This window comes from Phyllobates terribilis, unplaced genomic scaffold, assembly GCF_046119375.1.
Source record: "Phyllobates terribilis strain yellow unplaced genomic scaffold, ASM4611937v1 Scaffold_1__5_contigs__length_1240528914, whole genome shotgun sequence".
Classification (NCBI taxonomy): domain Eukaryota; kingdom Metazoa; phylum Chordata; class Amphibia; order Anura; family Dendrobatidae; genus Phyllobates; species Phyllobates terribilis.
The window spans coordinates 48585934-48610065 of NW_027362761.1; the positions used below are offsets into that span (position 1 = coordinate 48585934).

Below are 24132 nucleotides of genomic sequence, written 5' to 3' on the forward strand. Positions count from 1 at the left end.
GCAGTTTTTAGAATGGTGTCACTTTTGGGTATTTTTTGTCATAAAGGCCCCTCAAAGTCACTTCAAATATGATGTGGTCCCTAAAAAAAATGGTTTTGTAAATTTTGTTGGAAAAATGAGAAATCAATGGTCAACTTTTAACCCTTATAACTTCCTAACAAAAAAAAAAAATTTTGGTTCCAAAATTGTGCTGATGTAAAGTAGACATGTGGGAAATGTTGTTTATTAACTATTTTGTGTGACATCTCGCTGATTTAAGGGCATGAAAATAAATTGCGAAATTTTCGTCAAATTTGTGATTTTTTTTTTTTACAAAGCAACGCAAGTCATTTCGAAGAAATTTTAATAATATCATGAAGTACAATATGTCACAAAAAAACAGTCTCAGAATCAGTGGGATCTGTTGAAGCGTTCCAGAGGTATTAACCTCATAATGTGACAGTGGTCAGAATTGAAAAAAATTGGTCTGGTCAAGAAGGCAAAAACAGGCTCTGTCGCGAAAGGTTAAGCTCATTATATACATCACTTTCTATCTAAAAACAATGTGTAGTTATAAACTCCCTATACATTTCATTTTGTCTTCATAACACATGTACTGTAAATCATCAGATGAATTGGCAAAGCCCACACTCTGTGAACTCGTTTTCAGCTGTGATCTAATATAGGGGTTTGCGAAATAAACAATAGTATTGAAATTTTTATTTTTATATTGACAGATGACGACAATGAAGCAGATGCTGCAACACAAGGACCAATAAAGGAAACTCCTACGTCTACAGATTCAAGTATGTGTTATTTAATTGTGCCACAATCGCGTGTGCCCTTAGTTAGCCTGATATTGTATCTTAAGATTCTATGTCTAATCCTTTGTCTCATTATATTGGTATATTCTATTTTTCATTGCTGATAAATCAAAAGGCATTTTAGAACATATGTTGATGCTTTAAGAAAAATCAACTGCTTGGTGCAACTGGACACTGTACTATATAGACTTGCCTATTTTTGTACCTATATCTCAAGTGAGCTTGGGGTGGGGAAGTAGGATCCAACTCTTCTGTTTTAATTAAAAACAGGCTTCATTTGAGGCCGGAAGAAAAGCAGTCTGTTTATTATAGGGTTATTACTTAAAAGTGGTCACGTGTCACTGGTAGGTGGGTACACACCCTTTAGATCACATTGTGCATTACAGCTCCACTCAAGTATTTTTTTATTTTACTGCTAGAGTGGTGTCTCTAATCTAAGTTCCCTGCTCCTAGTATTATACTTACCAGCCATCGTCTTCTGCCGGTTGTGACCTGCCGGATCACTCCAGTGCTTGCTGGGCGAGCCGAAAGTCACTACTCTATGTAAGTCTATGAGAGCCACAATGAGGCCACAACGAAGCTCTCATAGACTTGCATTGAGATCTTGTGACTGTTAGCCCTGACTTCCGACCGATCAGAATTTGCGGTCACTAGATGACGGTGCGAGACTGAAGCGGCAACTGGAATAGCGGTGAATATAACACTAGGGTCAGTAAACTTAGATTAGTGTCACAACTCCAATGCTGAAATAAAATAAAAAAACGCTGGAGTGGTGCTTTAAGAACCTTGCATTCTTGTCTGTAGCAATTAAGTAATTATTTAGTATTTAATGTTTGCAGAGTGCTGTAGTTTTCTGTTTCTATATTTTCGGCCACAAAACACTCAGGCGTTGAGGGTTTGTACCAGCTTTTAAAATTTTCACGCTTACATAGTATAGGAAGAAACTTGCTGATCACTGGGAGTTCAATTGCTAAGACCCCTACTAATCCAGAGTACAGGGTTTGCCTTTCTATGGCAGTCTCATAATGAATGGAGCAAGCGATGGTGCACGTTCTTGACCGCTGCTTTATTCAGATAGGTCTTTTGAAAAACTCCTATTTTAGCAATCTGTAGGGATCCCAGCAGTTCGACCCTCAGTGATCAGCAAGTTTACCCTATTCTTTGGATAGATGATGACTTTGAGACCTAGTACAAACCCTTTAACATGTTCACCCCCTAGCGATTTTTCCATTTTCGTTTTTTCCTCCCCTTCTTCTAAGAGCCATAACTTTTCTATTTTTCTGTCAATATAGTCATATGAGGGCTTGTTTTTACGAGACGATTTGTACTTTTGAATGACACCATTCATTTTACCATATAGTGTACTGGAAAACGTGAAAAAATTCCAAGTGTGGGGAAATTGCAAATAAGTGAAATTCCACAATTGTTTTTTTATTTTTTTTTTGTTTACAGTGTTCACTGTATGGCGAAACTGACCTGGCAATATGATTTCTATGTCAGTATTAGTATGCTGATACTAAACGTATAGTTTTTGTTTTTTTTCTAAGTAGTGGAAAAAAACAAACAAAAAATCGAAAATTTGTATGAAAAAAAATGTATGTTTTTGTCACCATTTTCCAAAAACCATAACGTTCTCATTTTTTGGCATCTGTTGCTGTGTGAGGCTTATTTTTTGCAACCTGAACTGACCTTTTTACTGATACTATTTTGGGGTAGGTATGATATTTTGATTGCCTCTTATTGCAATGTTGTGGTGGCCAAAAAAACTTAATCCTGGCTGTTTTTTTTTCCATTACCCTGTTTACCTATCGGATTAATTTATTTTATATTTTGATAGATTGGACATTTCTGAAAGCAGTGATACCAAATATGTGTGTTTTTTATTTTTAATGGGGCAAAGGGGGGGGTGACTTTAACTTTTTTTGTTGTTTTTCATATTTTTAAAAACTTTTTTTTTTTTACTGTATTTAATTGAAGCTGCTATCGTTCGATCGCATGTGCTATGTATGACCGTGCTTCAGAACTATTATGTATAGCAGAAATCAAGATCTCCTATGAAAGCTAGCCATGGGCTGGCATTCACATGAGAATCGTAATGACAGACATGGGGTCTTGGCAGCCGATGGTAGTGCGAAATGACGCGCGCCCCTGTTGGCGTGTGTTAAATGCCGCTGTCAGAGATTGACAGAGGGAATTAGCAGGTTAACAGCCACAGGTGGAGCTCAGTTAAAGGCACGTGATAGCTGGTTAAATTAGCCATCATGTGCGGGGAATAATATGGGCTCAGCGTGTGACCCCGCATCAAATCGTGAAGGGGTTAAGTGCTACTACTGAATTTTATTAGTATTTTGTACAGTACAGACCAAAAGTTTGGGGACACCTTCTCATTTAAAGATTTTTCTGTATTTTCATCACTATGAAAATTGTACATTCACACTGAAGGCATCAAAACTATGAATTAACACATGTGGAGTTATATACTTAACAAAAAAGTGTGAAACAACTGAAAATATGTCTTATATTCTAGGTTCTTCAAAGTACCCACCTTTTGCTTTGATGACTGCTTTGCACACTCTTGGCATTCTCTTGATGAGCTTCAAGAGGTAGTCACCGGAAATGGTTTTCACTTCACAGGTGTGCCCTGTCAGGTTTAATAAGTGGGATTTCTTGCCTTATAAATGGGGTTGGGACCATCAGTTATGTTGTGCAGAAGTCTGGTGGATACACAGCTGATAGTCCTACTGAATAGACTGTTAGAATTTGTATTATGGCAAGAAAAAGCAGCTAAGTAAAGAAAAACGAGTGGCCATCATTACTTTAAGAAATGAAGGTCAGTCAGTGCGAAAAATTGGGCCAACTTTGAAAGTTTCCCCAAGTGCAGTTGCAAAAACCATCAAGTTCTACAAAGAAACTGGCTCACATGAGGACCGCCCCAGGAAAGGAAGACCAAGAGTCACCTCTGCTTCTGAGGATAAGTTTATCCGAGTCACCAGCCTCAGAAATCGCAGGTTAACAGCAGCTCAGATTAGAGACCAGGTCAATGCCACACAGAGTTCTAGCAGCAGACACATCTCTTCAACAACTGTTAAGAGGAGACTTTGTGCAGCCGGCCTTCATGGTAAAATAGCTGCTAGGAAACCACTGCTAAGGACAGGCAACAAGCAGAAGAGACTTGTTTGGGCTAAAGAACACAAGGAATGGACATTAGACCAGTGGAAATCTGTGCTTTGAGATCTTTGGTTCCAACCACCGTGTCTTTGTGCGACGCAGAAAAGGTGAACGGATGGACTCTACATGCCTGGTTCCCACCGTGAAGCATGGAGGAGGAGGTGTGATGGTGTGGGGGTGCTTTGCTGGTGACACTGTTGGGGATTTATTCAAAATTGAAGGCATACTGAACCAGCATGGCTACCACATGCTATTAGCGGCATGCTATTCCATCCGGTTTGCATTTAGTTGGACCATCATTTATTTTTCAACAGGACAATGACCCCAAACACACCTCCAGGCTGTGTAAGGGCTATTTGACCAAGAAGGAGAGTGATGGGGTGCCACGCCAGATGACCTGGCCTCCACAGTCACCAGACCTGAACCCAATCAAGATGGTTTGGGGTGAGCTGGACCACAGAGTGAAGGCAAAAGGGCCAACAAGTGCTAAGCATCTCTGGGAACTCCTTCAAGATTGTTGAAGACCATTTCCGGTGACTACCTCTTGAAGCTCATCAAGAGAATGCCAAGAGTGTGCAAAACAGTCATCAAAGCAAAAGGTGGCTACTTTGAAGAACCTAGAATATAAGACATATTTTCAGTTGTTTCACACTTTTTTGTTAAGTATATAATTCCACATGTGTTAATTCATAGTTTTGATGCCTTCAGTGGGAATGTACAATTTTCATAGTGATGAAAATACAGAAAAATCTTTAAATGAGAAGGTGTGTCCAAACTTTTGGTCTGTACTGTATGTTCATCCTTTTATAATTACAACAGTCTCTGTGCTTGTCAGTAGATGTCATTTCAGTTTTTCAAAGAAGTCTTGAGTTTTCCTTTACAAGAGGCATGGAATATATTTCTGCTAAAGTTTCCTTATTCTGCAGAGCCATCACATTTGGCGATGCAATAATCTGGAGTGTCCACTTCATCCTTAGTTCTGTGTGAATATCTCAATATACACACAAAATAACCTAATGTACTGAAATCAGTTTGTTAGTAGAAATGTTTAAAAATAAATACATTTTGTTTTACATCCCCAGTTATATATATTTTTTACAACGTAGACTAGAAGTTTTGAGTGTTGGCTGTCTGGCCTTATTTTCCAGAGTTCATTGCAGGTCTTGTCTAACATAACATAAAAAGTAGAACAGGATTTCCTATAGCTCCAATAAAACCAAGATGTAAACCCTCCAAACAAAAACCTAGTAACAATCCTAATCGGCCCGTGCCTATAAATGTACATAAAAAGTGGAAGGAAATAAATTTAGAAATAGTTAGGCACAGGAAAAGCTCTAGCTGAGATGTGTAGTAGACCTTGGATTATTTCCTAGAACCCTCCACATCCTTTGTGTGTGTCCGGAAATCCTTTTAAGCATAGTAAATGTTCTTGCAGGGAATTGTTTCTAATTTTAACTGTAAGGAAAATACTTTTACATTATATATAACTGATCTATAGATCCCTTCCACTCTGTCTCAGACTTTCAGGCTCTGAAATAGATTTGGTAGATATGGGGGGGTGGTGGTGTTGGTCGTTTCCCATTTCTACCTGATCTATTCTGATTCAACCCTGTACACTTTTTGGTTTCATTCTGGAGTATTTTAGTGCACGTTGGCTTATGGTCATTTTCCTCTCCAGATTCCAACTTTTTTTTTCGTAGTACAAATGTCCATTGGAGAAGCAAAGCCTCTTACATCAATTATTAATAGATGCTAAGTGCTGTTTAGAAATGCAGAGTGTCTGTTGTCTGCCTGCATGCTAAATATTAAACACTTCAGCTTTGTCCTTATGCAGGCCCCATGCCGGATTGGAGGTTAACCACCTGATTTCTCTTTAATTAGGCGGTTGAACAAATCTCTGTTTGGCGTTTCAGACCGTTAAGATGCTCCGTACTAAATCTGCTCATGAAATAGCTTGAGCAAGTAATGCAGTGTTATTCAGGTATTCTAGCAATATGGATTTCTGGATTCCTTACGAACACCATATTTACAAAATTTAGACAAGCCAAAGACATGGTGGCAGATCTAATCAATAATCTCAGATCTAAAGTTATTAACAAACTGCTTCCTGACATTTGCCCTCAGAGGAAATCGACTATTGGGATCTGGGATAAAGGTCCTGGTGGCATCCAGACCTTTTTAATATGTTTAAAGTAAATAAAGTTTAATGAGGAGATACAAATGATCAGATACATTATGGATGCAGCAAATTAAGATGTTTTGATATCCAGTAAATCATTACCAGGAACAAATGTAAGCATATTTAGTACATAGTAGTAACCGTATTAAGAGTAATGTCGAACAGATACAGAGAACATCCCAAAACATACCTTTTGTGGGTTCCCCCACAAACAGAAAATTCTACAAAATATACTAAGTTAAGCCATAGTCATTGCTGCTTGTCTATTTCTGTTTAGTGAGAGAGGTCGATAAAGGGGGGGGATGAGGTTTTGAAGACCACATAGAAAAAAGTGTGACCCTAGAAGTTGTAGTCACTTTCTTTCCCCAGCCAGCCCCCGTGCACCTCACACTCCTTCCCGCATCGGTTACAGTTAGGCAGTCAAGAGGAATCAATCCATCTTTCCGAAAAAATTTTAAGCTTTCCAGAACAGCTCCAGCATATATAGATATACAGTGCATTGTGAAAGTACTTGGCCCCCTTGAACTTTTCTACCTTTTGCAACATTTCTGGCTTCAAACATAAAGATATAAAATTCTAATTTTTGGGGAAGAATTAACAAGTGGGACACAATCATGAAGTGGAACGAAATTTATTGGATATTTTAAACTTTTTTAACCAATTAAAAACTGAAAAGTGGGGCATGCAGTATTATTCGGCCCCCTTGAGTTAATACTTTGTAGCACCACCTTTTGCTGCGATTACAGCTGCAAGTCGCTTGGGGTACGTCTCTATCAGTTTTGCACATCGAGAGGCTGAAATTCTTGCCCATTCTTCCTTGTAAAACAGCTCGAGCTCATTGAGGTTGGATGTAGGGCGTTTGTGAACAGCAGTTTTCAGCTCTTTCCACAGATTCTCGATTGGATTCAGGTCTGGACTTTGACTTGGCCATTCTAACACCTGGATACATTTATTTTTGAACCATTCCATTGTAGATTTTGCTTTATGTTTGGGATCATTGTCTTGTTGGAAGATAAATCTCCGTCCCAGTCTCAGGTCTTTTGCAGACTTCCAACAGGTTTTCTTCCAGAATGGTCCTGTATTTGGCTCAGTCCATCTTCCCATCAATTTTAACTATCTTCCCTGTCCCTGCTGAAGAAAAGCAGGCCCAAACAATGATGCTGCCACCACCATGTTTGACAGTGGGGATGGTGTTTTGAGGGTGATGAGCTGTTGCTTTTACTCCAACATATCGTTTTGCATTGTGGCCAAAAAGTTTGATTTTGGTTTAGTCTGACCAGAGCACCTTATTCCACTTGTTTGGTGTGTCTCCCAGGTGGCTTGTGGCAAACTTCAAACGAGACTTTTTATGGATATCTTTGAGAAATGGCTTTCTTCTTGCCACTCTTCCATAAAGGCCAGATTTGTGCAGTGTACGACTGATTGTTGTCCTATGGACAGACTCTCCCACCTCAGCTGTAGATCTCTGCAGTTCATCCAGAGTGATCATGGGCCTTTTGGCTGCATCTCTGATCAGTCTTCTCCTTGTTTGAGATGAAAGTTTAGAGGGACGGCCGGGTCTTGGTAGATTTTCAGTGGTCTAATACTCCTTCCATTTCAATATGATCGCTTGCACAGTGCTCCTTGAGATGTTTCAAACTTGGGAAATCTTTTTGTATCCAAATCCGGCTTTAAACTTCGCCACAACAGTATCTCGGACCTGCCTGGTGTGTTCCTTGGTCTTCATGATGCTCTCTGCACGTGAAACAGACCCCTGAGACTATCGTAGAGCAGGTGCATTTATACGGAGACTTGATTACACACAGGTGGATTCTATTTATCATTACCAGTCATTTAGGACAACATTGGATCACTCAGAGATCCTCACTGAACTTCTGGAGTGAGTTTGCTACACTGAAAGTAAAGGGGCCGAATAATATTGCACATCCCACTTTTCAGTTTTAAATTTGTTAAAAAAGTTTAAAATATCCAATAAGTTTCATTCCACTTCACGATTGTGCCCCACTTGTTGATTCTTCCCAAAAAATTTAGAATTTTATATCTTTGTTTGAAGCCAGAAATGTGGCAAAAAGTAGAAAAGTTCAAGGGGGCCAAATACTTTCACAATGCACTGGCGAGGGAGAGGTTTGCCGGCGATTCTTATAGCGAGATAGTTGGTACTTTTGATGACATCCAATGTCTGGCCATACATTTTCAGGCTGTAACCTCAGTCAGGAATTACACTGGTATACAGTGATTTTTGTGCCAGCGATGTCTGAACGGTTTTATATTAAGGTTATGGTGCTGAGTAAAAATATGACTTTGGTTTTGTCAGATTGGCTCTAGTTTCTGAGATATTAAATAATTACAGTAGAATTCTGGCTTCAAAAAGTCGCTTTTCTAGCATTGTAAGCCTACAAATTGAAATACAAAATAATTATATGGGATATTTCATTACCTAAGGCACTATTAAAAAGTCAGGAGACCAAAATCTATTGCATTTGTTATCACACACGAGTCGCATCGGGGGAATGCGTTATGTTCATGGATAAATTATCTCAAAAACTAGAACCAATTCAGCAAAAGTAATGGGATTTTTGAATTCAGGACCCTCAAAACACCCTAAATCCATTCAAAAAACCTTGGCACCTGAAAAAAAATTGGGGGGGAGGGGGTGAGGAGACCTGTGTAATCTACCTATAGTCCATTAGTATTGTTCAGGGCAAATAAATAGTAGATCAGTTTTAGGCTAAGTGCCCACGATGCAGAAATGCTGCATATTTTTTCTGCATCTCCCTGGCAGGAAAAATGCATGCGGATTTTACATGCATTTTTCCTGCCAGGTAGAAGCTTTTGTCAAGCGTTTTTGCATGCATTTCTGCATGCGGGTTATCAAGCGCTTTTCCAAGCGATTTTAGCATCACTTGGAAAAGTGCTTGACAACTTGGTCACACTATATAAATCCATGCAACCGGCATGGATTTATATAGTGTGACCAAGTAATAGTTAAAAAAAAAAAAAAAAGAAGAATGATAAAAAATAAAGATTATACTTGCCTTCCGGTGGCCCCCGGTCTCCTCAGCGATGCGTCCGGTGAGTTGGGCGGCTCGCGGTGGTGTGAAAGGACCTTCCATGACTTCATGGAGTCATGTGACAGGTCACGCGACCGCCGACGTCAGCGGTCGCGTGACCTGTCACTTGACTCAATAACGTCATGAAAGGTCCTTTCACACCACCGCGAGCCGCCCAACTCACCGGACGTACCGTACAGGAGACCGCTGGCCATCGGAAGGCAAGTATAATCTTTATTTTTTATTTAAAATTCTTTTTTTTACAGGTACTATGGTACCCGGGTCTGGAGGAGAGTCTCCTCTTCTCCAGACCCGGGTACCATCCGCAAATTGAATCGCTTAATATCCGTATGTGCACATGTACTGACACGGATATTAAGCGATTCAATGCAAGTCAATAGCAGCAATTACGCTGCGTGTCCGCAAAATTAATGCACATGCTGCGTATTTTTCCGCAATGATAATCCGCAGCGGAAATTTCCGCAGCATGTGCACAGCACATGCGGATTATCATTGGGGACCATGGGGCACGAATTACCAAGCGTTTTTTAAGCGTTTTCGCTGTGTAAATGCCGCGGCAAAAATGCTTGAAAAGCGCATAGTGGGCACGCAGCCTTAGGGTAATCTGTGATGGAGTCAGTAGCTAATAGATTGTAGAATGCAGGGGTATAGAGTACAAAAAACAGCTTACAGAGAAGTAACCCTGTATAATCCAATAAAACATCAATTTTAATAAGTAACTTAAAAACATCAAACCCTCATAGACATAAGTGATATGACAAATATAACAAAATATACAAATAAGAAGTTAGTCAGCAAGTTCCCACTATTTTAAGAGAAGTAACCCTGTATAATCCAATAAAGCATACATTTTATTTAATAACTAATAAAAACAGAATTTATTCTTGACTGCTAGACAGACTGACAGTTTTTTCCTGCTTCTGTGCCCACTTTACTGTCCTTATCCTACTAGCTCTCCTTTTGGAGATAATTTGTTACTGCACTCTTCTGGGTATATCTTAACGTAGTGGGCACTTGTGTGAACGACATCTTATTTGTATATTTTGTCATATCACTTGTCTATGAGGGTTTGATCTAATATATACTTACCTTGTAATGTCTTCACATCCTGTTCCGCCCAGATGTGTCCGGATCCCAGAATTCCAAGCGGCGGAAGTTCGTCAACTGCAATATTGGAACACCCAAGTTATGGGTGTCTCGATATGGAAACCGTCGCGAACACGCTGTACACGCTGCCGCCGGGATCAGACGAATGCTTCACTGACCGCCGCCATCTTTGTACAGGAGGAGCGCATGCGCAGTTTTAATGTGACCACCGCTATCTGCCTGCACAAAGATGGCGGCGGTCTGGGGTGAGTGCACATAGGAAAGAGAGGGGACACAGTGGGGAGAGAGCTCAAAAGGGACAGCACATGAGGGGAGAACAGAGTACAGGAAAGAGAGAGACAGCAGACAAGGGGGAGAGCACATGGGGTACACAGGTCAAAGAAGAGATCACATGAGAGGAGCAGATAGGGGAGAGAGCTCAAACGGGACAGCACATGAGGGGAGAACACAGCTGACAAGGGGGAGAGCACATGGGGTACACAGGTCAAAGAAGAGCACATGAGAGGAGCAGACAGCAGATAGGGGAGAGAGCTCAAACGGGACAGCACATGAGGGGAGAACACAGTACAGGAAAGAGAGAGACAGCAGACAAGGGGGAGAGCACATGGGGTACACAGGTCAAAGAAGAGAGCACATGAGAGGAGAAGTCAGCACATGGGGGAGAGAGAGAGTGGATAGGTGGGTGAGCACATACATGGGGAGAGATTCTCAACGCTGCAAAGCCTGCCCCCATCGTGACATTACTGCCCTCCCTATGCCATAGCATCGGGCCTCCATCTAGTGTTTTAATAGTTATTTAATTAAATGTGTTTTATTGGATTACACAGGGTTACTTCTCTGTCAGCTAATCTATGTTGGGCATTCCAATGTGATTGTGTAGGAACTGAACCACTTGGGCCCAATATCTCACGTTTTTAATATTTGTGAATTATATCCTTGACCTCAACACTGATCTTCCTCCGCTTACTTTTTTTTTTTTTTGGTATGAGATAAAGGAAGGAACGTGCTGATTGCATATGCATTTTCTTACAGGTTGGGAAATTTCCATGTGCAGTGATGGTTTCTCATCATGCATAACCTGATTTGTGTGTCACAGTTCTTTTATTTCATGAACAGAGCACCTTTATAGTATGCTATAAGTGACGTCACATATACCAGCAGGCTGAAGTGCAGTTGCTCACAGCGCATGGATGGTTCAGACAGAGCCCGTGCGCTAATAGAGCACTTCAGCCTCTCCTCCATACTTGTGGCACCACTTATGACAGCATGTAATTTAAGGGAAGGCTCAAGCAGGGGAAAGTCATGTACCCTTCATTAGAGGAGGAAAAGAGTGTCATGTGAAACTTAGGCTATGATGAGGTATATTGCAAAAATACATTTAGGATGCGATGATTAAATAAACTTTGTCCTGGACAAAGTGCAGCATAAGTCGTGTACAGGCGGCCTTATTACCATGACTTGATTGCTGTCAGCCATGCAGACCCAGGCAGGAAGAAGATGGCAGAGGTCAGCTTCGATGGCGAATCCTTTCAGCCACCTCATTTCAGGCTCCTGTTTAAAGTAAGTTTTCTCTGAAATTGCTGCAGTGTGCCGGAGTAAAACATCGATTTTTAATGAGAGAGCCTGTCCAATTCATGCTGCCTTGATTTCAGCATGATTCGCATGACAAGTTCCCTTTTAAAGCACCAGTCCAGCTATTTTTTTTTATTTCTTCGCTGGAGTGGTGCTACTAACACAAAGTCCCTACACCTAATATTATACTCGCCACACACCGTATTCAGCTGTTCTCAATGCTGCTTCGGTCCTGTGCCACCGTATTGCGACTGCAACTTCTGACTGACCGGATGCCAGAGATAATGGTCACAAGCTCTCAGTGCAAGTCTATGAAAGCCAGAACAAGGCTCTCAAAGAGTTACGGTACATTAAAAAGTGACGTCCGACACGCCCAGCAAACACTGGAGACATCTGGCAGGATGATAAGATGAAGACAGCTGCTGGTAAGTATGAGAGTAAGGACAGAGAACTTACATTAGTAGCACCACTCCAGCGCTACAGTGAAAAACCGCTGGAGTGGTGTTTTAAGAATTTCTGATGCCAAGAGCAATTCTCTATATTATGTGCTGCAACATCCATCTTTTTCATCAATTTTATTTCCATGAATTTATATAACTATATTTGCTGCATGTAAGATTGTATTCTGCTTGGTTTTCTTTCTATGACAATTTAGTAAATAACATGCAAATCAACAAGTGAAACTCTTCCACTGACTATTACACTATGCCGTCTTTTTTTAGCTAGGCACAAATTAATAAAGAAATGTAGAGCATAGATTAGTGAAAATTAATGTGTAATTACTACATTAGTATTTTTTTATTGGTCCCTTAGTTGTGGTATTTTAGCTTTGCATTTAGGCTTATTCAAAGATTAAATCCCGCTAAGCATATACAAAACTCACAAAAAGTTAGAGATATTTGGCGTTCAGGCGAAATTTATGGAAAACGTAAAAAGTTCACGGTACACTGATATTTTATCATGAAAGTAGGGCATTTAAGTAGAAGCATGCAATGGTGATTTCCTCATCTCAAGCAATTCATTGAAACAAAAGCCAACTACTGTGGTGGGTATACCACCCCCAAAAATATCAATGACTCAATAACTTGTCATCTGCCTTTGAGCATTAATTACAGCTCATGCTGTTCACAAGTGGAGTTATTGTCTGCTGCTGCATGGCATCCCACTCTTCTTGTTGGGCGGCCTTCAGGTCATTGAGGTATTGGGATACAGAGTTACGAGACTCTACACAGTGACTCAGCTGATCCCATAAGTTTTCTATGGGATTCGGGTCTGGAGAAATTGCAGGCTGCTCCATTTGAGGGACTTTAAGGTGCCATCTTGATGAGCTGGAGCATTGTTGTCCACGAAGATGAAATTAGGCCTGTGTTGTTGATGCACAGGCACAATGACAGGATTAATGATGTTATTCAAGTAGTAGGGGCTTGTCACTGTACTATTCACAAAATGTAGAGCAGTTCTGTATTGAATAGACACACCTGCCCACACTGTAACACCACCACCAAGGGCTCACCTGGTGACAACATTGGCTGATGCATAGTGCTCTCCTTGATATCACCAACATCTTTTGTGGCCATCACTTCTGCTCAGCGTGATTCAACTTTCATCAGTGAACGTAAAGTGTAGATGCTCCCTGGCACATGCAAGATGATGCTTGTGCCTGGTGGTGTGATCAGATACCATTGCAGGTCATCTAGCATGCAGATCATGCTTATGTAAATGGTTTTGAATGGTCTGACCTGATACTTGAGTGTCTCTCACCTCCCTTAAATGTGCCTGGAGTTGTGTGGCAGTCATCATCCGATTCCAAAGGGCATTGTTCACAATGAAGCGGTCATCAGTGAGGGATGTGGCCAAAGAGCGTCCACTTCTCTGCCTTTATGTGACTCTTCCAGTCTCTCTGTATCTCTGATTTTAGCATGAAAGCAAATTTCACAGTGCCTAGAACCTTTTCACATCAACATAGTTTTTCTGGTTTTCGTTATTTTTAGCAATTAGTTCTTTTATTTCTTGACTTCTATTGAAAAATTATATTGGTTGTGTTATCTACATCCAGTTCTGTATGTCTTATTTTTGTATCAATAGTAACAAAAACTGCAAGGATTGCTGCAGGTTTGGAGGAAGAAATGTGCCCTAAAATTACTCCGCTTCAGGCATCTTCTAATGTTTTTTTAAATACAACCAAATGCATCTCTGCTGTTGAAAAACTGAAGAATAAATAACAGTGCTTACACCAATAAGGACTCGGTGTGTATATATAGCCGACACAATTGGGTCCATTGGATCACGCACTGATCCCAAGACCCATTTTCATTGCCATTTATTATTGTCATGATTGACCAGTTTGAGGGATTGTGAAGTGAACTGCCCAATGTGAACCAGTTAAACAATATAACTGACGTCTATCGATGATCTTGATTGGCGTGCTGCCTGAAAAAAAAAAAATGATGGCAGGATTAGTAGAAGTAGAGTCCAGATGCAAGGAACTTTTCCAATAACGTTTACTGTTGCTAGGTTTCAATGACTTTGCCCACTGGACAAGCTGGAAATTCTTCCTCACTGACTTTAAGAATCGTTATTGGCTTCTTTTTAAGCCACTCCTTTGTTGCCTTGGCTGTATATTTTGGGTCATTGTCTTGCTGGAAGACCCAGCCACGACCCATCTTCAATGCTCTTACTGAGGGAAGGAGGTTGTTGGCCAAAATCTTGCGATACATGACCCCATCCATCTTCCCTTCACTATGGTGCAGTTGTCATGTTCCCTTTGCAGAAAAGCACCCCCAAAATATAATGTTTCCCCCACCATGCTTCATGGTTGGGACAATGTTCTTAGGGTTGTACTCATCCTTCTTCTTCCTCCAAACATGGCGAGCTGAGTTAATGCCAAAGAGCTCAATTTTTGTCTCATCTGACCACAGCACCTTCTCCCAATAACTCACAGTATCATTCAAGTGTTCATTGGCAAACTTCAGACGGGCCTGCACATGTTCCTTCTTGAGCAGGGGGACCTTGCGGGCACTGCAGGATTTTAAACCTTTAGGGTGTAATGTGTTACCAATGGTTTTCTTGGGGACTGTGGTCCCAGCTGCCTTGAGATCATTAACAAGTTCCTCATTATCAAGGATACCCCACGAGGTGAGATTTTGCATGGTGCCCCAGATCGATGTTGATTGATAGTCATTTTGTATTTCTTCCATTTTCTTACTATTGCACCAACAGTTGTCTCCTTCTCACCCAGCGTCTTATTTATGGTTTTGTAGCCCATTCCAGCTTTGTCCAGGCCTATGATCTTGTCCCTGACATCCTTAGAAAGCTCTTTGGTCTTGCCCATGTTGTAGAGGTTAGAGTCTGATTAATTGAGTCTGTGGACAGGAGTCTTTTATACAGGTGACTATGTAAGACAGCTGTCTTTAATGCAGATAACAAGTTGATTAGGAGCGTCTAACTGGTCTGTAGGAGCCAGAACTCATAATGGTTTGTAGGGGATCAAATACTTATTTCTCACTGCAAAATGCAAAAAAAAAATCTAATTTATACAATGTGATTTTCTTGATTTTTTTTTTTTTTTATTTATTTATTTTTTTGGGGGGGGGGATATTCTATCAATGTTAAAATTAACCTACCCTTAAAATTATAGACTGTTCATGTCTTTGTCAGTGGGCAAACTTACAAAAACAGCAAGGGATCAAATACTTATTTCCCCCACTGTATATAGATTGAGCAACTGAGTTATAGAAGAAAATCTTTTCCATACTATAGTGTTTTTGTATTTTGCCCCATATGAGTTATTTGTGATAATGTGTCATTTGGACTACATAGCGTGTCATTTTTTTTTTGTTTTAGGCAAGCAGAGCTTGAAGATATATGACGGTCATGATGCCGTAAAGCGGAATCAGCCTAGGACGATCTCTGTTCCAAGAATTGCAAAAAGTGAAGAAGTGGTGGTAAACTACATTTTATTACCCATTTTACGTGCAATTGTTATGGAATATCTACCATCCAGCTTCTCCTTTTTTCTGTTAAAGTAGTAAGATAATGTCACACTGTGATCCTTTTTAAAGTAGCTGCTTTTCCATATTGATGAGGGGTCCTGCCATTCAATAATACTAGGTTTAATGGCTTCTGCTGCTAGCTGGCAGCTTATTTTCATGTCGCTTGTCCTAATTCCTTCACATTAGTGATGGTAACTGGAAAAAGCCATCACTGAAGCTGGTGCCTTTAGCACTTTTGCAGTTTGCAGTTTTTCTTTGAAAAAAATAATCTCCATTAAAAATAGTTTCAATTTCACATTAATATATGCCTTATTCTTGCATTTTTTGGGTGTATTTTTTAACAAGTTTTTTCCACTCTTAAGGAGCAAGCCCTTAGACTCATTCAGAAACGCATAACTTTTTACTCATTCGCTACCAAATAATATTTGATATGCGATCATGTAACTAGTCACTGTCTTACGTCATCAAACGCCAGTAAGGAGCACCACTTACTGTGGAGAAGATGGCTAATTTTGATAGATATAGATGTGATTAACTTATTATATATCAAATATTATGATTAAATTGTTAACACCTGTTTTTGCAATGTGCCAGCAGCCCTTTTGGAACACTGCATTGTAACTGAATTTACCATAAGTATCCAATGTTTCATACCCTTGCCATTATATTCTGCTGGTATTCTCGGCTATTTTCATGTTACCTTTGAAGTCTCTAGTGATATATCTGAAAATATTTATACTTTGGATTCCGTGGCATATTTGTTTAGGCTGTATTTAGTCTACTCTTTTTTTTTTTTTTTTTTTTTTTTTTTTTCCTTTTTCTTTTGTGTGTTAGATTGTGTGAGAGGATAGTTTTGTTTTTAAAAGATTATTGCCATGAGCGTTTTTCTGTACACTTTGTTGTGCGTTTTAAGTGTTTTTAAATCATGTCTGGTTTTGTTTGTAAGCTAAACATGTCATTAAAAAGATAATTCTGTTTTTGTTTTTCTAATTCTATTTTGGGTGTGCCTTTATTATGTGCAGGTGTATCTTGTCTGTCTTTGAAAGGTAATTCGTAATTTAACATGTATTTTAAAGTTGTTCAGAAATTCCTTTTTTCCTGGCTGCAGTTTGTTTAAAAAAACCAAACAAACTTGTTTTCTCACCCTCACCGGGTTCAGCACGGAGTCTCCCCTGCCGCTCCTGTTGTCTGTTATTGTTTATTAACACCCATGTGTTTTTTGGAGCAAGAACGCACCAAATACGAAATCATTTTTATTCTATGTGCCCACGATGCAGAAATGCTGCATATTTTTTCCGCTTCTCCCTGGCAGGAAAAACGCATGTAAAATCCGCATGCGTTTTTCCTGCCAGGGAGAAGCGGAAAAAATATGCAGCATTTCTGCATCGTGGGCACACAGCTTAAAAATGACTTTTTTCCCGCCAGGTAGAAACGTTGGTCAAGCGTTTTTGCATGCATTTCTGCATGCGGGTTATCATGCGCTTTTCCAAGCGATTTTAGCATCACTTGGAAAAGTGCTTGACAACTTGGTCACACTATATAAATCCATGTAACCGGCATGGATTTATATAGTGTGACCAAGTAATAGTTAAAAGAATAAGAAATGGTAAAAAAAATAAAGATTATACTTACCTTCCGATGGCCCCCCGGTATTTTCTCCGCCACGTCCGGTCTGTTGTATCGGTCGTGGTGGTGTGAAGGACCTGCGGTGACGTCATTGAGTCATGTGACCGGTCACACGACTAAATGACGTCATGGCAGGTCCTCACACCACCGCAAGCTATAAAAAGACTGGATGCATCGCTGAGGAGACCGGGGGCCATCAGAAGGTAAGTATAATCTTTATTTTTTATTTTGAATTCTTTTTTTTACAGGTACTATTGTACCTGGGTCTGTAGAAGTCTCCTCTTCTCCAGTCCCGGGTACCATCCGCACATAGAATCGCTTAATATCTGTGTGTGCAAATGTGCTGACACGGATATTAAGCGATTCAATGCAAGTCAATGGCGGCAATTACGCTGCGTGTCCGCAAAATTAATGGACATGCTGCGTATTTTTCCGCAATGATAATCCGCAACGGAAATTTCCGCAGCATGTGCACAGCACATGCGGATTATCATTGGGGATCATGGGGCACGTACTACCAAGAGTTTTTTTAAGCGTTTTCGCAGCGGAAATTCCGCGGCAAAAACGCTTGAAAAACACATAGTGGGCGCACAGCCTGAGACCTATGATTTTATACTGACTTCATTAAATTTCAATGGATAAAAAAAAGCTGCAAATACGCTGAAAGAATTGACATGCTGCAGATTTAGAGCTGCACCAAATCTGACAGTCACAAATAAGCAACCAGTGCATGACCCTTCAGGATTCTCATTCACTTTGCTGGCATCAGGATTCCCTCCAGGGGTTGTGACTAGTGTTGAGCGATACCTTCCGATATCAGGAAATATCGTATCGGATTGGATCGGACCGATACTCGAAAAGTATCGGATATCGCCGATTCCGATACCGGAAACCAATGCAAGTCAATGGGACACTAATATCGGAATGAAAATAAACCCTTTCTTTCCTTGTAGGTTAATTCTACATGAAGTAAAACAACTAAGAATAATGTAGAATGTATTATGCGAAAAGCCGGCAATTCATCAGCGCATACACCGGTACCCGACAATTTATAACAGACAGAATAGAGCTTCACACATAGATTAGATAGATAGAAACAGGTCAGTCACATATATATGAAGTACAGTGACAGTGTTGGTTACTGTACTTGTCATTTAGTGTAAAGGATTTATTTAAAAAAATAGTGTTTTCGTGCACCGTCTCTTTAAGAAAGCCGGCCGGCAATTCAGCATCTGTACCCGACAATTTAGAATAGAAGGAATAGAGAATCATACATAGATTAGATAGATAGATAGAAACATGTCAGTCACATATATATGAAGTACAGTGACAGTGTTGATTACTGTACTTGTCATTTAGTGTTAAAATAAAGGATTTATTTTAAAAAAAATTGGCGTGGGGTTCCCCTTAATTTTAGTCTCTAGCGGAGGTTAAGCAGACAGCTGGGGCAGATGTTTGAAGTCTGGGAAGGGGGTAATACCCACGGAGCTTCCCAGGCTACTAATATCAGCCCCCAGCTGAATACCTAGCCTTTACTAGCTATTAAAATGGGGGACCCCCCCAAAAAAAATGACGTGGGGTCCCCCCTAATTTAATAGCTAGCAAAGGCTAGGCAGACAGCTGGGGGCTGATATTAATAGCCCAGGAAGGGAGCCATGAATATTGGCCCCCTCCCAGACTAGAAACACCAGCCATCAGCCGCCCCAGAAATGGCGCATCCATAGGATGCGCCAATTCTGGCACTTAGCCTCGCTCTTCCCACTGCCCTGTAGCGGTGGCAGTGGGGTAATAGGGCTGGGGTTGATGTCAGCTTATAATGCCAGCTGACATCAAGCCCAGGTTAGTAATGGAGAGGCGTCTATAAGACACCCCCATTACTAACCCCATAGTCAAAGTTAAAAAAAAACACAAACACCCAGAATAAACTCCTTTAATTGAAATAAAGACACAATTCTTTATTGTTCTAAATTAAACCATACTTACCATCACACCCATTCCAGCTGAAGCCAACGATCTCCTGCAATAAAAGTAAAATAATAAAGCAACCTCATCCTTACCTTTCCATGGATCCCACGACAGCTTCAGCTCTGCTACATCGAGATGACAGGTTGGACCGCAGCAGAACGCTGCCATCCAGCCTGTCATCCCGCAGACACTGAGAAGCGCAGGCATGCTTGCGCTCCTCAGTGTCTCTCTGTGACGGCATCCAGATGAGCCGACAATGAACTCGGCTCACCTCATGCACGTCACTGACAGCGTGGGAGAATTCTCCTGCACTCAGCGCTTCAGCGTGAGAATTTTCCCACGCTGTCAGTGACGTGCATGAGGTGAGGTCATGTCCAATGAACTCAGCTCACCTCATGCACGTCACTGACAGCGTGGGAGAATTCTCACGCTGAAGCGCTGAGTGCAGGAGAATTTTCCCACGCTGTCAGTGACGTGCATGAGGTGAGCTGAGTTCATTGGACATGACCTCGGCTCATCTTTATGCCGTCACAGAGAGACACTGAGGAGCGCAAGCATGCCTGCGCTTCTCAGTGTCTGCGGGATGACAGGCTGGATGGCAGCGTTCTGCTGCGGTCCAGCCTGTCATCTCGATGTAGCAGAGCTGAAGCTGTCGTGGGATCCATGGGAAGGTAAGGATGAGGTTGGTTTATTATTTTTCTTTTATTGCAGGAGATCGTTGGCTTCAGCTGGAATGGGCGTGATGGTAAGTATAGTTTAATTTAGAACAATAAAGAATTGTGTCTTTATTTCAATTAAAGGACTTTATTCTGGGTGTTGTTTTTTTTAAATACTTTACTAGAAATTCATGGTGGTCATGTCTAATATTGGCGTGACCCCATGAATTTCGGGCTTAGGGCCAGCTGATAATGCCAAGCTGGCCCTAACCCCTTTATTACCCAGTGAGCCACCGCACCAGGGCCCTGGATGAGTTGGGTACAGCGCCAGAAGATGGCGCTTCTATGAACGCGCCATTTTCCGGGGCGGCTGCGGACTGCAATTTGCAGCGGGTGGGGCCCAGAAAGCTTGGGCCTCCCTGCGCTGCAGATTCCAGCCCCCAGCTGCCTAGTTGTACCTGGCTGGACACAAAAATAGGGCGAAGCTCCACGTATTTTTTTTTTTAATTATTTCATGAAATTCATGAAATAATTAAGAAAAAAAGGGCTTCCCTATATTGTTGTGTCCGGCCAGGTACAAATAGGCAGCTGGTGGTTGGGGGCAGCCCGTTCCTGCCTGCTGTACCTGGCTGGACACAAATATAGGGCGAAGCCCCACATCAATTTTTTTAAATTATTTCATGAATTTCCTGAAATAATTAAAAAAAAATTGACGTGGGGCTTCGCACTATATTTGTGTCCAGCCAGGTACAGCAGGCAGGAACGGGCTGCCCCCAACCACCAGCTGCCTATTTGTACCTGGCCGGACACAACAATATAGGGAAGCCCTTTTTTTCTTAATTATTTCATGAATTTCATGAAATAATTTAAAAAAAAAAATACTTGGGGCTTCTCCCTATTTTTGTGTCCAGCCAGGTACAACTAGGCAGCTGGGGGATGGAATCTGCAGCGCAGGGAGACCCAAGCTTTCTGCCCCCCCCCCCCGCTGCAAATTGCAGTCCGCAGCCACCCCGGAAAATGGCGCTTTCATAGAAGCTGGATGCTGTACCTGGCTGACATACAAAAATATGGCAAAGCCCACGTCAAAATTTTTGGGAAAAATTAATTAAAAAATAAATAATTATTTAGGGACTGCATCTTTATTAACTCCTCAAATGTCATTTAGTGTTAAAATAAAGGATTTATTTAAAAAAAAAAATTGGCGTGGGATCCCCCATAATTTTAGTCTCTAGCGGAGGTTAAGCAGACGGCTGGGGCAGATGTTTGAAGCCTGGGAAGGGGGTAATACCCACGGAGCTTCCCAGACTACTAATATCAGCCCCCAGCTGAATACCTAGCCTTTACTAGCTATTAAAATGGGGGACCCCCCAAAAAAATGACGTGGGGTCCCCCTTATTTTAATAGCTAGCAAAGGCTAGGCAGACAGCTGGGGGCTGATATTAATAGCCCAGGAAGGGTGCCATGAATATTGGCCCCCTCCCAGGCTAGAAACACCAGCCGTCAGCCGCCCCAGAAATGGCTCATCCATAGGATGCGCCAATTCTGGCACTTAGCCTCGCTCTTCCCACTGCCCTGGTGCGGTGGCAGGGGGTAATAGGGCTGGGGTTCATGTCAGCGCCAGCTGCCATGAAGCCCAGGTTAGTAATGATGGGCGTCTATAAGACACCCCCATTACTAACCTACAAAGTGTTAAAAAGAAAAAACACACTACACCCAGAAAAAAATAATTTATTTGAAATAAAACGCACCATTTTATTTAATTCTTAGTTTACTAAAAAAAAATAGTTACCTGTCCACGTTCCTGCGCTGATCTCCCATGCACAGCTGTCACATCTGGAGATGGTGACAGCTGTGCATGGCTGCTGTAAGCTCACGCTGCCGGGAACACGTCCGCTCCCGGCAGCGGGAGCCCCTGACTGAGGTCACCGGAGTGCATTCAGGTAGCGCTGCTCCGGAGACCTCCTTTATGGCACTGCTGTACCGTGGGAATTTCTCACGATACAGCAGGGCCGTAAAGGAGCTGACCGGAGCAGCGCTGCCTGAACTCCGGCGAACCCGCTTATGCAATGACGGGGCTGCTTTACGGCCCCGTCATTCTAGCGGCGGCAGCGGTTCAGAGCGGTCACATTCTATGTGGCTGCTCTGAACTGGAGATCATCGTGGGACACTCGTGGACTACTACGGAGGGGTAAGGATAAGGTTGTGGTTTATTATTTTACATTTTATTACAGGAGATCGATGGCTTCGGGGAATTAGGTGTCTAGGTGAGTATAGGTGTCGTTTTTTATTTTTTACTTTATTTTAGGTGGCGATCGGCGGGGACAGGTAATGTATAAACTAATTTATTGTAGGTAACCACTGGCCACCAATGACATGTATCTAACATTTATTGGGGACACAGTAGGGCAATTTAAATAGCAGGATCAGGCTGATGGGAACTACTGCTCCCATCAAGCTGATCCTGCTGGCACGAGTGGACGGGGGACAGACATAGGCCGATGGGAGTAGTAGTGTCACATCGGCCTATGTCTGCCTGCACGCACACATCACACAGACACCGCGCACACCCGCAGACATCGCACAGACGTCGCACAGACACCGCACACACCCGCAGACATCGCACAGACACCGCGCACACCCGCAGACATCGCACAGACACCCCGCACACACCAATCATGACGGGCTGATGGTCTGGGGGGTGTGGCTGACCTGTGCGACCGTGGGAAAGTTCATGTGAGTTCATGCAATGCAGTCAAGCATGAACTCACATGAACCCTCCGAGGGCACCGCGGCTACTTCAAATGAACAGCTGATCGGCATCACCTGATACCTCAGCTGTTCATTTGAAATAACCGGCGGGAAAGCGCAGCACAGAACGGGAAAGCCGGCGGTGAAGTCTTTTCACTGCCGGCTTCCCCGCCCGGGTCCTTCGCTCCCCGCTCCTTGGTGCTGCGCTCCCCGCCCGGTCCTAACTTACGATCAGGATGGGAGGTGGCGAGGGGAGCGGAGGATCGGGTGGGAGGCTGCGGGGAAGCAGTATGGGGCTGTGTGATTGTTTAAAAGCCGGCGGCTTTTTACCGCCCGCCGGCTTTTAAACGATCAGGAGAATTCTCCCACGCTGGGATGGCATTCTGATGACAGGCTGGATCTCAGCTGAGCGCTGCCACCCAGCTTGTCATCGTTCAGAGACACTGCAGAGCGCAGGCATTATGGGAACTTCCGATTCCGGTATTCGATATTGTAAAAGTATCGGAATTCCGATACCGCGAATATCAGCCGATACCCGAAATTTCAGTATCTGAATGCTCAACACTAGTTGTGACACATCCGCATGGGAAAAACATGCCGAAAATGTGGAAAAGGGCTGTGTGCACATTTTGTGCTATCTGATCCCAGCTGCTCTTCCCAAGTTAACAGCACAAGCCACACAGAGCCACTGAGTTCAGTTATTGGTTGCAGCACTGTCGAAATGATGCTATGTCTACAGACAATAACATACACTGGGAGCAGTGGCGGAGATTCAGCGCTAGACCCGGCGAGTGGTGAGTAAAGCGAGTTTGTTTTTATATAATAAAGTGCACTTGAGGACAGAGGTTTTACAAAACTAGAAAACCCCTTTTAAGCTACTTTTAAAACGATTTCCGATGCACATGAAATACATTAAATGGCTAGTTAGATGTCAATACAATGGAGATGTAACATTTTCTGTCTCCCATGTTGCAGGAATCCTCCTTGAGGGCTTTTTACATTCCTGATGACCCACAGGACTATGAACTTCAGACACTGACTCAGCAGACATTGGTTTCTGATGACATCATTAATAAGAATGGAGCTACAGATGATGGAAAAGGCAGTTCTGTGTTCAAGGAAACGACGCCTGAGGCTTGGATAATCAGAGCAAAGCCAAAGGAGCGAGAAGTCATCAAAGTTTATCCTGGTTGGATGAAGTAGGTTACAGTACTGATGTTCAATGGCCTAACTAGAGTCCGATGG

The 24132-nt window shown here is 42.1% G+C and overlaps 1 protein-coding gene across 1 annotated transcript in view; it reads left to right on the top strand.

Moving 5' to 3' along the window:
- DGKQ (diacylglycerol kinase theta) overlaps positions 1 to 24132 on the top strand; it is a 157820-nt gene that overhangs the window by 83243 nt on the left and 50445 nt on the right. The window contains exons 7-9 of the mRNA XM_073661678.1: positions 717 to 785; positions 15744 to 15844; positions 23863 to 24086. Of these exons, the coding sequence (XP_073517779.1) occupies positions 717 to 785; positions 15744 to 15844; positions 23863 to 24086 (394 nt within the window). The remainder of the gene's footprint in view (positions 1 to 716; positions 786 to 15743; positions 15845 to 23862; positions 24087 to 24132) is intronic.